General features: G+C 38.4%; 1 protein-coding gene across 43 annotated transcripts in view; it reads right to left on the bottom strand.

Annotated features, from left to right (window-relative positions):
• Window positions 1-15526, bottom strand: part of LOC116732739 (receptor-type tyrosine-protein phosphatase delta) — a 459528-nt gene that overhangs the window by 21233 nt on the left and 422769 nt on the right. For 21 of the 43 annotated variants that reach the window (XM_032583122.1, XM_032583125.1, XM_032583127.1 and 18 more), the window contains 7 exons: window positions 15072-15281; window positions 13502-13662; window positions 10588-10599; window positions 7988-8100; window positions 4663-4704; window positions 4058-4155; window positions 2038-2161 (listed from right to left, as the gene is read on the bottom strand). In XM_032583122.1, the coding sequence (XP_032439013.1) occupies window positions 2038-2161; window positions 4058-4155; window positions 4663-4704; window positions 7988-8100; window positions 10588-10599; window positions 13502-13662; window positions 15072-15281 (760 nt within the window). The remainder of the gene's footprint in view (window positions 1-2037; window positions 2162-4057; window positions 4156-4662; window positions 4705-7987; window positions 8101-10587; window positions 10600-13501; window positions 13663-15071; window positions 15282-15526) is intronic. The other 22 variants (XM_032583130.1, XM_032583131.1, XM_032583154.1 and 19 more) reach the window with 3 other exon arrangements.

Genomic DNA, 15526 nt, shown 5'->3' with positions numbered 1-15526 from the left:
TTGTAATTAATTAAAGTGCTTATATAAACTTTTCAGGGTTTAAGTAGAACTAATAAACTAATCAAGGCTAGCCAACTTTAATCCAGCAGAACTTGATGAACGCTTTCAGACATCCTGAGTAGATACAGTGAAGTCATTGCAGACAGAACGCCTGTTTTCCAGAGATCCTGCCGATTCATGTCCACATATGTAAATTTTAACTTCAAACTCTAAAGTCAAATCCCTTTTTTGCTTCTCTGTGGACTAGTTTGCACAGAGAACATAAAGAAACAGATGCACTGCTTGCCAAAATGCTTTTGTTAAGGCTTTAGTAGGAATAGAGAACTGTCCCTTGTGTCCATCTGAAAGCAGCAGTGTCTTTTTTGTGTTCTTTTCCAGTGGCTCACTAATGGAGCTCCATCAACACTTTTAAGTTGTGGGCGGTTTCTAATAGACTGGAAAAAGATGCTCTCTAAGTCACTTTATCCATTTACTATTTTATTTATTTCCCATTTTCTTCCATGTGAGCAGCTGAGTGGAAATGCTTAATTAATAGCTGTTTGTGTGGGTGCAGTTGTGTTTAATCGTAAACTGATGAATGAGTTCGTACTTTGGAGGGAAGTTTCAGAGAGACCTTTTCATGTATAAGAAGCACTGATGTGCAACACATTATAGATGTCATTTCATACCTTAGCTTAAGTTTTGTCTGTTCACACCAACAATTGTCCTTTTTGTGCTATGCAGGAACAGTACTGATTCAATCATTCATTCATAGAGAGTATGCCTGGTTAAAAAAAAAAGAAGAAGTATTTTTGGCTCTGAGTGTATTTGTGATGGGAGTTTTTCCTGCAAATAACTCTGGGAACTGACTTTAGATAGAAAGTACTCCTGGTCATCAAAAGTATATCTGGTCCAGAAGTAGCTGAATTTCTTTATGGTTGCTATTGACAGAAATTATATTGCCTTTGACTTACTGTACACTCTTTTAATAGAAAGTAATGTTTTTCTTCTCTGGATTGTTGACATTGCTACTGCTGTCAATAACTTTGTGAACTTTCTTTTTAGAGAAAGTACATCTCAAAAAAGTTCTTAATGGAGCTATTGTTACCAGGAAGTCAGTGTATTCTTCTTATAAACAGCACTCCTGGTAAAAGAAAGCGTTCATGGTCAAGTGCTTTTGTGTTTAGTTTAATTTCTCTCCTGGACAAAACTACTGACTAATCTATCACTGTCAATAACTTCTCTGATTAGAAAAGTATGTCTGAAGCTTGAAAGTATTCCTCACCATAGAAAGTATCAAGTATCTTGTCCAGAGATTCTATGTTCAGGATGAGTTTCTCTTGAGGTAATCCAGTACTAATGTTTGTAGCTGTATTTATTTCCTGACCAAAGATATTGACTCAGATTTTGCCGTCATCAACATTGTGAATTCTTCTTGCACTCCCTTCTTAGCCTGTCACAACAGATAGCCATTTGCTCTTCCTGGTTCTGGCAGAGGCGTTTCCTGTTTAAAGTGATGGGTTCCTCTCCATTGTCACCACATGCTTGCTCAGGAGGTGGGATTGCTACAAAGTCTAGAACTGCAATCAACTGAAATTTCTTAGGTAAACAGCTTTTTACCAGTTTGTGTATCAATATACTGCAATAAAATCTGTACTATGATTTTACTCTGACTATGTAACACGGTGTTTATATAATGATTTAAACTGAATGAATTGGCACAATTTAAATAAAGATAATTTATGTCACAATGTGACATTTGAGCTGCAACCAAATTTGCCATATGTTTGTTTTTGTACATTTATGTTATAAAATGACATTTCCTGTAGAATCTACTTTGTTTTTTGTTTGCAAAAGATTACAAAAACACAAATAAACAGGTAATGTTTACTACAAACATCACTGTTATGTACCGGCGTCTCTTATATGAGCCACCACCAGATTCTCATGTATGAATATAATGAAATTTAACAGTGTAAAAGTGCCCAGGAGGTCTTTAAAACATGTTTCTATGGGCCATCATTACAATTAATCCAGCAGTTAGGAAGGGAGGCGTACCATCGATACCGGAGAGTAGGACTCTGGAGTGATCGTAGGCAATTACGTTAGCGTATCTGTTCTTTGGTTTGTTGACCTCCAGGTTGGAGTGCTCCCAAGTGAACTGCTGACCGGGGTCAATGGACTGGAAAGGAGAAGAGCATCACACTGTTACCACAATAAAAAGTTTTGAAACAAGATGAATAAAAATTACATGAGAGAACATTGATAGTTGACGTTTAGGAGGTTTCCACATTCTTAAATTCTCCTTTCAGCAACAAAACTGCAAATAAAAGTTGGATCTGATGTTTTTGACTTATGTTTAATTAATTTCTTTAAGAGTATTCTGGAAAAACTTTGGGCCATACATGGTTGTATGCATTCAGATACTGTCCAGGTCCTGTTTAGCTAGAACGTGGGGATTTTTTTTTTTAGAGTAAAAGCACTTATAAATATTTTACCCTGGTATGTCTGTTGTTTCAGTTGACCCCAGATCCTATTTTAGCTTTTGCCGACTCTAATAGCACATTTGTTGGAGAGTAAAAGCTGAAAACGTACATTATGTGCTTCTGCTATGCATAATATTGATTTTTTTTTTCTTTTTTGTGCTGCTGTAAGACCTTCTCGGCTGCACAAACACAGTGAAGCAGAAAGGCTTTGAAATATTAATGAAATACTACTCTATGGAAAAGTTACACTTACACTAGCCATGCTAAACACTGCAAGCCCTCAAGCTTAAAAGAGTTACAGTGGTGGCAATAATCTTGCACCCAAAGTTTTTTGTATTAAAGATTACCTTATCACCATAAAACTCTGGCCACGTCCACACTTATGTGTATAGTTAGCAATATTGAGATCTTCTGATGATTTTGTTGAAGATTTAGATGATTAAATCCTCTGCGTTTTCTGTTTTAAGCTCAAGAGGGCATATGACTGTGGGTAGGAATAAATGATGTTGAGGAAAACATGAGGTACAACTCTTTAGGTCAAATCTTTAGCCCAGATCTACTTTAGCCATGTTCAGGAATTTCTTCTGTTGAATTTTGATGCATTTAGTACTTACGCTATCACCCCCTACTGGCACAACCAAGGTATTACCAAGCTTTTGTAGCCTGATCCCAGAGAAAGTGTAGATGGAGGTTTCTCCAAAAGCAAACAAACAAAAAAAAAATTCCAATACTATAGCCGTTGCCAAGCTAAACCTTTTAATTTTAGCATAATTCCCCCAAACATTAGCCTCCCAAGGACATATTTTTCTTACCATATGTCCCGTACAAATCTATCCTAAACAAAGGCATGGAAAGTCAGGCTCAGAGTGATTTTTACCAAAATATGTTCAAACAAGGGGCTGCAACATTGCTTACAATATAAAAATCTTTATTACATTGTGCTCATAAAATTGCTTTCCAATGCTCTGAAATAAGCAGTATGAAATTGGAATTGAAAGGTACTTAAGCGGCACTAATGATTTGGCAGCTTGGCAGTTTGAGGCCCACAAGGTGACCTCGTAGATTATGGAGGAGCTGAATGATCAGCACAGAGAGACGGGCAGAAAAGGGTAGTGGTAATTATTTTTCAAATGCAACTGGGGCCTTTTTTGCAGATTTTTTTTAAGGATCTATGAAAGGCATAGTACTAAATTACCAACTGCATACGGGAATAATTCATATTGTTGGAGAATTTCCTAAAAGATCCAGAAGGGCTTTACACTTCTAGGTTCTACAGTTATATCAAACATTATGCTTGTTTTACTCTTCCTGCATCCTCATTGTGAGACTTCTTACATATTTTATTTAAAAAGCAGTTTGACCGACTTTATGAAGGATCTTGACTCAACTTTGTGAGGCCAAAACCTTTGGAAACACTGTTGGTCTTAATGTTTTCATACAAACTTTATAGCGGACATATACTTTTGCTTCTTGATGGGGTTTTTTTGTGGTGACTGCAAATAAATACCACAAGAACAAAAACCACAAGAAGTTTTGACCCTAACTAAATTTGACCTATTTTTAAATGGTCTCAACAAAGAGTTGACACTCACCTCATATTCCTGCGAAAACTTTAGGTTGTCATTGGCTTTCAGGCGCTCTACGTGATCGGCCAATTCCATGATGGGAATCGGAGGGTGGTTTGCCATACCTGTCACAAAAAAAAAACAAAATCAAGATGGACTGATCATCATCGCTCAGGTACAAGCCTCGATTACCAGCATATGATTATAAGAGGTGGCGGTGGAAGAGTGAATCTTGTTAGGCTAGTTTGTTTACTCAAAGCAGTGATCATGCTAATAAAAAGACACAAAAGCCAATGAGAGGCCATCGAGCACACTTTAGCCCCCACTCCCTACGGAGAGAGAAAAACGTTATTCACGCAGAACGACGCAGTGGGTAGTTAGCAATGACAGCGTGTGCACGGACACATACATCCCCAAAACACACAAACGTCACATGTTGAATGTTAGGCTGCTGACATCTGCTTTGAGTGATGTCATTTCAAACTCTGCCTCCTGAGATGACATGGTGTTAAACGTGTGATGAATTAGATGCGGATGTGGATACAAACTTAGCAGGAACAAAAGGAGGAAAGAACTGAGGCTAAAGAAAACGATTATGGGTTATGTCAAAAGCATAATCGAGAACAACTAACTTGACAAATGGAGGTTACTGGGGTGACTGGGCGCACCTGAACCTGTGGAGGAAATGTGGGTGAAATTAACTTTATTATAGACGTCACAGCAATGTGATGACTGTTTTTAGTTAAAAAAAAAAAAAAAAGGTAGAAAAGGGATAAGAAATAACTGATTTTGTCTATTCTTTATGGGAGATTAGTAATATACAAAGTATTGCGATGCCACCGTGCTAATTTCACAGGGAAGAGATAGAATGAATGATCTGATAATTTGTTTAGTTTACTGAACAGAGACTATATATACAAGGATTAATTCCAACTAAAAATATGTTTTATTACAGACAATAAATATTAGAGAAAATTCTCATTTCAATTTCATCTGGAGGGACATTTCTGAAGAATAACTGGTAGAGATGCACTGATCAAGCCACCAGTCCTTTGTAAATGACTGGTGTTATCAAAAGAAGGTTTGTCTGACTGACCTCAAATTCTGATGTCATCAATTCATAATCTTAGCCTGCAAGAATGGAGGCCGTGTTTTGCATGGTCAATACTCAAAACTGACAGTGTACTTTTTGTGTGTGCAGCGTGGAAAATTTTCTTGTAACATGTAACAAATGTGTGTTTCCCCTACAAGACTAAGTATTTTTTCCCTTTAGAATAATGTTTATATGTGTGTTTAAGCATATGGTCTCATGAAACCAGTTCTGACCCAGGCATCTGTCTTTGTCTTTGTGGGAGAAGATGAAGTTCTGATCATTAGCTTCTATAATTTTTAAAACAAAGCAATAAATTTAAGTCAGACAATTTTTCAAGTAAGTTTCTTTTCAATAAATAAATAGCTGGAACTCCAATAAGATATATTACAAGCTTAATTATCAACAAGTCATATCAAAACCTGGAGAAATGCTATTGTTAGCCTAGCGCTAAAGCAAGCGGATCATCATCAGAGGAAGTAAGAGCTTATTGGGGTTGTATGTGTCACGTCAGATGTACAGAAACAAAATAATTTATACTTATTTTAGTTGAAACTTTTTAAGCCCACCATAGTGTTGGATTAGAAACCCCAGTTGGTACAAAAAAAAACACATGCCATCAAAGAACAATGCAGAATCCAGAACGTTGCTGATGAGCAAGTTGTATTAGAAAGTTAGATCTCAAACATACACATACAATGGTTCTACTGGGTTTAATGTAGTATTACGTGACAAGTTACGTCAAATGACCAGGATAAAATAATCTTGAGTGGGCCATCTCCAGTTTGCAATAATTTAAAACTAACTTAACAGACTTGATGTGCTGTGGCAGCTCAGATGGATTTGATTTCACGAAGCAGAATTACAATGTATAAATAACTTATAGTAAGGTTGTATAAAAAAGGTCCAGGAATAGATGTTCGCCAAAGCAACGTGTTTCACTGTGGCTATGACCGAAGAGAGGATGTGCTATTTTGCCAAGCCGGGCGCCTGGCGCTCTATGCGACACTACGTTTCATTCTGGTTTCTGGCACAAGTGGGCATTAGCAAATGGAAGCTGCAACGTTTTCACACCCACTTATACATCCCTTCGAACGACTGCAAGGACTGCCTTTATTGCAGTCCGCCACTCAAAATCCATTTTTACTAAAGGGATTGGGGGGGTTGAGGTGCAACAATGAGAGTGCCTTTCCTGACATGCCATCGTTCAGACATCAAGCATCCTTAGGATGAAAATGTCCAATGAGAGGGGTGAAGAGGTGAAAAGGAGGGGAAGTGCAGAGAGAGGTGTTCTTATGTAGAAGTGCTTCAGAGGAAAGTGGTCCTGTGGTGAGAAGAAAAATATTTGGTTCTTTCTGTAGCTTCAGAGAGCCAAGATATTGGCTCTAAGTAAAAAAATAAGATGGGCTTGAGAGGTGAGAAAAATAGTGGAAAGATGGTTGAAATCAGTTCCAGGCTGAGGTAAAAATACTTCTCTGCTTGGATGAAATGATCTGTAATGGCCCTAAAATCCCGACGGAGTTTTTCTGAATATGCACAAATGAGCCTGCCGGGATAATTTATCCCCCTTTCGGGCTAGCTGACCTGAAAAGTACGTGTTTCATATTACAACTATATTGGCAGCGTCTGAACACCCGCTCTTAAGCAGTCAGACCCAAAGAAAGTCAAACTGTATTAAAATGTGCCACTTTTGGCCCTTGAGACGGTAAAAATATGCATCTCCTTTCCTGGTAATGCAGCGTCTTGCCAAAGTTTTCACATTTTGTCACATTGCAACTCCAGTGCATTTAATTGGGATGTCATTTGATAAACCAACAGAAAATAGTACGGCATTATGAAGTAGAGTGACATTTGAAATGGGTTTTAAAATCATTGGTTTGTAGGAGCATGCGTCAATGTCATTAAAGCTGCAACTTTTTAGGATATGCTGTCAATTTTGCACATTTGCAGACATTCTTTTTTGCGCAGTCAGACTGGCTGGAGAATGCCTGTTAACATCAAAATGCTGATCTTGCCAAAAAGTGATCTTTTAAGATTTATGACTGGGTTTTTCTAACAGGAGAAAATGCTTTTTACCTAAACTGGTCCATTATAGCTCTGACTGCTGTATTGTCCTGCTGGAAGGCAAATCTCCATCCCTGCTCAAGAATCAATTAAACACAGGTGGACTCTCGTTGCTAGCTTGGTGACTTCTAAGCGCAGCTTGTTGCACTGGATTTTATTTATGGGTATCAGAGTAAAGCGGAATGAATACAAATTGATGTCACACTTTTAAAACTTATGTAGGAAAATAATTTGAAATCAATCTTGTATTATTTTATGTGTTGGCTTATCAGATAAAATCTCAGCATGATTGGAATGTAACAAAATGCGAATGCCTTCAAAATGTGAACGACTTCGAAGCTGCAAAAACACGGGTTTCGTCATCCTCTGGCCAGCTCGTGGTTTTCACACAACTGTGATTAATTTCATATTTCGCTCGCCTCCTGCAATGCAGGTCTGTGCTATTCTGGGTGAGCATGACAAGCTGTAATGACCTGTGCAACCCAGATGCAGACAGGGATGGCATATGCCACTGAAGTGTCGAGCCTGCATTCCTGCCTCCAGATTTTCCACAGCGAGGCGTCTCCAGAGAGACCGATGTCAGTATTGACCCTCTCTGTCTGTTCAGAGCACCTGTCCACGGCCTCTTGTACAAAACGCTCCCTTGTTCAGTGTCAATCTTACCAAGAAAGGGTGATGAAGAGGAATATTTGGTTTTGTTCCCTCAAAGAAAGCAATCAGTGGCATTCAGACCATTTTTCCAAGATGCACATTCAGTTTTTTTTTTTTTTTTTTTCACACAACGCTTGATCTGGAATACTTACCAGGTGTCTGGAAGTTAAGACGCCGGAGCTCAACCGGATCAGTGGGATGATGAAGAGGCATTTCTTTGCTGTTTGGAAGGCTGCCTTTTCTGGCTTCGGTTTCTGCTCTTTTTCTGCAGGATATAAAACAAATTCAAATTATCTCAGCCAAGAAAACAGATGCTTTTTTTTTTCTCTATTGTTGTATAACCGCAAAATGCACCTTGTTGTCCCATGAATAATGAGGGGAAATATGTAATTAAGGAGCTGACAGGACTACATTGTCTCGGCATGCAGGACTACAGGGGATAGTCTGAGTAACATCTCTTCATTGTATAATGGCTTGCAGTACAATAGCTTCTAGCTGGTTAATTCCAGCCTTAGTGAAGCTTAATGTTCACGTTTCAGTGATAGTGTCAGGTCATGCATTCAGCTTTTAAGAAAATTGGAAGCTTTGTTGGGGCCAGGATTTATATGCATTATACTGAAACCAGAGTTTGTTAATGTACATACGCTTAATTATATAGCATGGTGCAAAACCAGTCCTTATTTCTTATGCATAGCCTGCATAGCATGCTTTATTTTTAATCATTTAAAGTAGTCTTTAATACTTCGGTAAGCTTTCTGAAGAACTTCACTAGTCTTTATTTGAACTTCAACTTTCTCATTCATTTTCAGCATAAAATCTGTAATTTGCTTTAAAACAAAGAAAGTGGACAAGGAGTACAAAAGTATAAGTCTTTTAAAAAAAAAGTAACAGGAGATAAAGACAATGATTACAAAAAATCATCTTCCTTTAGTTGATCTACTGTATAGGTTTTCAGCTAACAGCTCTTTGAGGATTATTCTTTTTGTGCGTAGGCATAATGTTTTAATGTCGATTCAGGGAAACTTATGGTCTTATCTTTTCCGCTTTCCTTGCTTCTCTAAATCTGGTCTTATGTTTAAAATGAGACCAGATTTATTTTAGTTTATTTTATTAACTTTCCTGCTCTATCAGATTCTACATAAGTCTCTCTTTGCTTTTTGTCATTGCAGTTTTTAAATTGATATTAAATCCTTTAATATCCAGTTTTTAGCATTGTTTCTGACGTCACCACAAATTAAATATAAGAATCCTGGACGAGCCCAAAATTAAAACTATATTCTGATTAAACAAGTTGATGCACAAATCACAAGCCTTAGATCCCCACTCGCTAAGAGGCGAAGTAAATCGAGATACAACCTTCCAGCTACAAGGCAAGAATGCTAACAAGTGCACAACTATGACCACTGTACACTAAGCATAATCAACCATATGAGCCACTGCAACAATTGTTTTCAGTTTGTGAATCCTTTTGAGGATGTTCAAGTGTCACTGTCTTTCCGGGTTTTAAATGGTAGGTTTTTCATATTTGACGAAAGAAACTGCAACAAATGATGTACCAACTGTCCAAAAAAGATTTTCTTGACAAATTATATTACATGTCATCACCACATTAGCCTCTACTTGTCTTAATTAATAGGTCAGACTAAAGTAGTTAAGCAAAGAAGAAAGAAAAATTACAAATTTCTCCTAAAATCCTAATAATAAAACCTGCTAACATCTGAACAGAACTAAAAAAAAAACAAACCTTCAAAGGGATAAAGAATTATTTCTAAAGACAAGTTGACAAGAAAACTCAAACGTCCTAGAAGTGGTTTATAAAGAAATGAGGGACAAATCAAGACTGTTGTACCAAAGGTCACATGTGGAATGTTAAATAACACATCTGAGTTCAAAGGGATCTTTGGTGTAAGTATAGACCAGTTACTGGTATAAAGACGCTCCAGGGTTTTAAAATGTTCAGGTTAAAAATAGCATCAAACCATTCAAACAGTCTTCCGCCATCTTTTTATGCAACAGAAACTGTCAGAGCAACAGACATTTCTGCAGTTCTTCCAAGTACTGAATATTGCAGCAATGTCCCAATTCACCAGTTGTTGCCTGCACACTGCTGGTCAGCACACTCAATGAAGGCTCCAACATTCTTCCCTCAATGTCAAATTTACCTTGGTTTAAATATTTCTGGTTTAAAAAAACTAACAGTCATGGTGCCAAAACTAAATAAGTAGCATCTAACATTTGTATTAATCTAACAATGTTTTGAAACTACAGTTGGCAAAGTACATTTCTGTTAAGCAGTTGAGTGAAGGCCCTGCTGGAGCAGATAGCCTGTGTAATAAACCTGCCAACATAAGTACGACAGTAACTAATAAATATCATGGCTAAGATTCTTCTTGTAATAATTTTCATAATACTGAATTATCTTAGCAGTAGTATAAATAACTGTTGCTGTCCTCTTTTACATGCAAGTATTTAAGATGACATTCCACCTTTATGATTTAAATGTTTGTGTAAACAACATAAAACTGTGTTTTTTCTCAAAACCATACAGTGATAATCTCATCCCTGCCAATGCCCAGTTATGAGCGTTTTCCTGTTTATGTTTAAAAAACAACAACAACAAAAAACGCTCTTACATGTGCAACATGCCTCTCTTGCAAGGGAAAGATGTGTTCATTAGCGACATGCAAAAGAACAGAACTGACCAAGAAGCTCTAGGTTGTTTTTTTTTTGTTCATTTCTTTGGTACTCTTACCTGTCTGGTTTGCTGCTCCATCGGTCAGCAAAAAAAAAAAAGAAAAAAAGAAATGGCAACACAACATTAGGGAATGAGACCTTTAAGTTTTAATATTACTGAGACTTCCAGAAACTAAATCAAAAGCAGCAAGGGAAAAACGAATCCATCTCGCCTGACTTTTTTTGCTTTGTGTGCAAGATTAGTGATGCTTCACTTCGGAGGATTATGCTCAATTATGCAGCCTTGAGGTTCTTTGTTTCAAACACTACAGATTCCCAGGTGCAGCCAAGATTCGTACAATGTATCTCAGCTATTTCAAGCAGTTTCAGATGATTGCTTCTTGTTCAAGCATAAAAGTCATCTCTTAACTGCTAATTGGCATGTCTGTCTGTTCCTGTACTCCACTGTTTTATGCATTTATAAAACTCAGAAACGATGCACACTAAAGATTCATGCATTTGGTATTTTATATGAAAGAACATGTGGGATCATTGAGTTTAATGAAATGTGTGTGATGCGCTTTTGGTGGGGGTTTTTTTTCATTTGAAACAAAATCCATCAGTCTTATTGCCATGATTGTATTTGGAGGTGTACAATTTACTTTTATGTCCAGGCTCAGCAGATCTCACCACAATTTTGTTGTGTTGTTGCATGAAAGTTGTACTCTACCCCATAAATATTGATCTTCAAGAGAAATATCACCTAGTTCAAGTGCTAAATGCCCCCTTGCCTGTCAATAGCTAGTCTGGTAGTCAATGTTTAAATCTACTAGACTTTTACAGATGCTAAAGAAAATAAATCATAATAAAAAGAAGAATCTCAGTGTTTTTTTTTTGTTGGAAAAAAATGAAACATGTTTTCTAGTTTTAATATAGAGAAATATGTAAGTTTTTCTTGTTCATTTTGATGCTAGTGACAATCCAGAAAAGTAGAATATGGCAAAGGACTATTTACAACTGATTTTTATTAGACATACCGTGCTGTTGCTATGTTAAGAAAAAAATTACTCTCCACAAGTTGTAGCTTGAGGGCTCCCATGAAAATATGCTTAGGCGTAGATATTTGACTGAATGAACTGCTGGTTATGTAGAAGGCTAGAGGAGACGGACGAGGAAGTGAACGACGCAGGAGCGTAGGGGTGTGCAGGTGCATGTTTAAAGGCTGTGCGTGTCCTGGCGGAACAGGAGGACACAGGAGAAGGGAGCATAAGGTCAAAAATGAGGATCTGTAGCTCAGGTTCCCCAGTTGGATGGGGAGCGGTGAAAGGTGTGGGGAGAGGAGGGGGGGAAGGTTAGGATGGCTGGGAAGTGAGCCCACACCCCGGGGTCCTTCTGAAAGCTTCACACACATGCAGTGACAGGCAGCAGATAGTCAAAGCTCTTCCCTCCTACGCTTGACTGATGAGCAGTGACATTACGGGCTCAGAATATCACTAGGGGGTTCCAGTTAAAAGAAAAAAAAGGGGGGGAGGGGGATATTTTCATTCAGTGGGAAGAGCATTACAGCAGTGTTTGCTACAGTTTAAAGAGAGTTCCTGAGTGTGGAGGGAGGCGTGTGATTAACTTTCAGTCGGCAGACGTGTCTGTTTGAAGGACTGTGGGCGCCTGAGCTTTGATGGCTTGACAGTTCGGGCAGATGCATGTTTGGAATTACTCATGTTAGAATTAATGTGAATTACTGAGAAGGAAGGTCACACTTAGTCCAAGGATCGATGCGCCTCAGGCTTAAAATCACATTTTCTACATCTGAACACTGGAATTTGTTTCAATGTTTCAGTTTATCCAGCACTACATTGTTGCCACTCAAATAGCATTCTTTATAATTATTAGCCACCCTGGTGAAGATGTAAAAATGCCTTAAGATAATTATTATATTGCAGTAGGACCAGCTGACAAAAAACAAACCTCATTATCGGAGAAACCTCACTAAACAATGTTCTTCTATTTTCTAAACTATATTATTCTAGTAAATTGATCAGTGTCTAGGAGTTTATTACCTCATGGATTCATTTTTGATTCCCCGGTGAACAAATATGATGTGATAAAGTAGCCTATTTTTCTCTAAACTCTTCAAAGTGGGAACAAGAGGAGAACAAGGCATTTTTAGAAAACTGGACAGGTGTTAATCTTTATTATTAGTCTGGAAATTGCTGCAAGAAAATAGCTGCTTGCTAAAACCTGGTCAAATTTACAGTAAGAGCTATAATTAAAACAACTAGAACTGTGACTGACGAGGCTGGACGAGGATCCAACTTTATCTTTCCACTAGGTAGGTCACTGCCACTTTTTGGCAGTGACAACAACTCTGCCAAAAATGCTCTCCTCAATACACCGGACCATAAAACAGGGTACTGAACCGCACCGACCAAAGCCGCATTGCTCAGCAGAAAAGAGGCATTAGGATTCAACAGGTTAGCCAAGCCAACTCCCACAACCGGTAATGTAAACAACAGGGTTCCTACAACTTTACTTTACCACACCTTTCCTTTATTTTTATTATTCTTTTTAACCCAGAATTAAGGAGACATAGAAGCTAATGAAAGCAGTAAAATGGCTGATAGTTTAAATTTTAAATGGATGGGAGAAAAATTCACGATTTGATGTAGCCCCCCTCCCCAAAAAAAAAAAACACAACAAAAAGACACAACATAAATAATAGTGTTTGAAATACATTTTAAGAATCTGAGTTTTTTATTTTAAAAGTTTTTATAATGAAATAAATCTTGCTCTTTGGTCAGATAAGATTGAAACTGTGCTTTTTAACAACAAACACTCTGGGGGGTTCTTGTTTGAAACAAATGTTGCAGACACAAGAAAAGCACCTCATGCACCTCCCTGTTAAGTATGGTAGAGACTCTGTGATGCAGAACATGCTAAGCGTTTCTGTCTGTGACAGATTGTTGTGAGTTTCTAATGTGCTGCAATTTCCTCACCTTTTATAAAGAAGGATGGCGATGACGATGCATATGATGAAGACAACTGCCAGCACGGGCCCCACCACCCAGATAAGACCTTCCTCCTCGTCCATGATTGGCTGGGGATTGAGGTCTGCTGAAACAACTGGGTCGGAGTACGGGCTGGTGGCATACATGATCTGAGAAGGAAAAATCAAAACTTTGGTCCGGATTAAGAAGAAAGCAGGTGAAGTTTTTGCTGTTTTAATACCCGTCTGATCTTTTGCTCCACGTGTTTCCTATCTATCGCATCCATTTGCAATGCAGTTCAGTAAGGCAAATTCAAGGCTAATTCAAAGTTTTCTCTTGAGTAATTTTTTGCACAGCTGCTGTTTGACCAACTGCAATTATCTGAGTATCTTTCTTCTCAAGGAAAGAGCTGATTGAACCATTTCATATTCAAACCAGAGATAAAAAGATGGTCTCCAGGGAAGAAAATGTATGTGTTAGTGGGCAAATTAGAGATTTGCGTCTGTCCGTCATTATCTACCTGAACTCGGGGTTAGTGAAGAGAGTACGAGGTAGAGCTGTAAACCCTGGAGCTCATCAAATCCATCATCTTGCCTGCAGCTGCCTAATCATGCTGCTTTCTGCTCTTTCGTCCGCACCGACACATGCACACACACACACACACACCCACACACACCCCGACACACTGGCTGCAGCAGCGGAGATAAGGTGGACCACACGTAGGATGCAATTAAAGAGGAGCTCTGTTATCGAGGTGTTCCTGCGATCGGCGAAGGTCTTCAGGGGGTTTCTCTCCCTAAAGCGTCCAGGGTCAGCTCTTTGGACCGCTTCCCACTGCTGCTTTAAGTTTTCATGGAAAAGCTGCACAAGCCCTCAGAGTAACACACGACCAGAGGCAGACTGAGACGTTTGGCCGAGATGAAGTGGATTTGACCCTTTCTTTACAGTTTTTATAACTAAATAAAAAATCAGGGAGAGAACTTGAGCTTTAAGATCACAGTGCCTTGAAAAAGTATTCACATCCAACCTTTCAACTTTTTTTTTCCCAACCATAAACTTAAATGTATGTTCACGAGATCTTAAATGATTCAGCAACACAAACAAGGTAGAGAATATTTGAGAAGTTTCTTGCTGCATCTAACCAGAGCACTTACTTTGTGTGTCTGCTGTGTGTCCTATTCAGCTTTTTAACTTGACACTCTTTCAACAGTGGTTTTCTTCTGGCTAACAGTTCCTCCTTCGCAGCTGATCCAAAGTTAACATAAGCCTCTTCTTCTGATTAATGGCCCCCTTGCATAGCATAGCTTAGGTGTTTGTCAGTACGCAATTGTGACAGTTCTATGAGATGCTCAAAACTTTGGGTATTTTCTTATAACCAGCTCCTTATCCCTGACTTGTCTTTTGTGTTGCTTGGTGATACAACTACATAATACTTTTTGTTGGACTATTAAAATTCCAACAAATTACATCAAGATTTGGGGTGGTACAGAGACAATGTGAAACTATTTACATTTCTTTGTCTATAGAATACCGTTCTTGAATATAAAGAACTGAAACACAGTTGGAGAAGCAAACCTACGTTTTCAGACATCTCCAGCACGGCGAGCACGAAGAAGATGTATTCCTGGCCGTTCTGGAGTTGTTTGTTTTCAAAGTCGTCGTAGATCTTGCCATCTCCCAGGGTGAACTCTTTGGGCAGGTCTTTGAAGTGCGCAGCAATGTAGGCTTTGGGCTCGGCGTGCCTCTGGAAGCGAAGGGCTCTGCTCGTTCGGTTTATCTCCTTCAGTAGCTTTAGTGAAAAAAGAAAAAAAAAAAACAGCTGATAACACGGGACACGTTCCAGCCGCACGCACACAAAAACAAACCCAGCACTCACTGAATCTGACAATCTCTTTTGATTGCTGAGCTGAAAATGCTGATTGCAAAAAAGGCAGAACATGAGAAGAAAGATCAATAACTTTTTTCTTATTTCATCTGCTTTTATTTTATTTGACGACAAAAGATTGAGAGATTAAAAGATTGCGTGAATTTCCG

This window comes from Xiphophorus hellerii, chromosome 14, assembly GCF_003331165.1.
Source record: "Xiphophorus hellerii strain 12219 chromosome 14, Xiphophorus_hellerii-4.1, whole genome shotgun sequence".
In the NCBI taxonomy this organism is placed as follows: Eukaryota; Metazoa; Chordata; class Actinopteri; order Cyprinodontiformes; family Poeciliidae; genus Xiphophorus; species Xiphophorus hellerii.
This window is presented reverse-complemented; position numbering and strand designations above follow the sequence as displayed.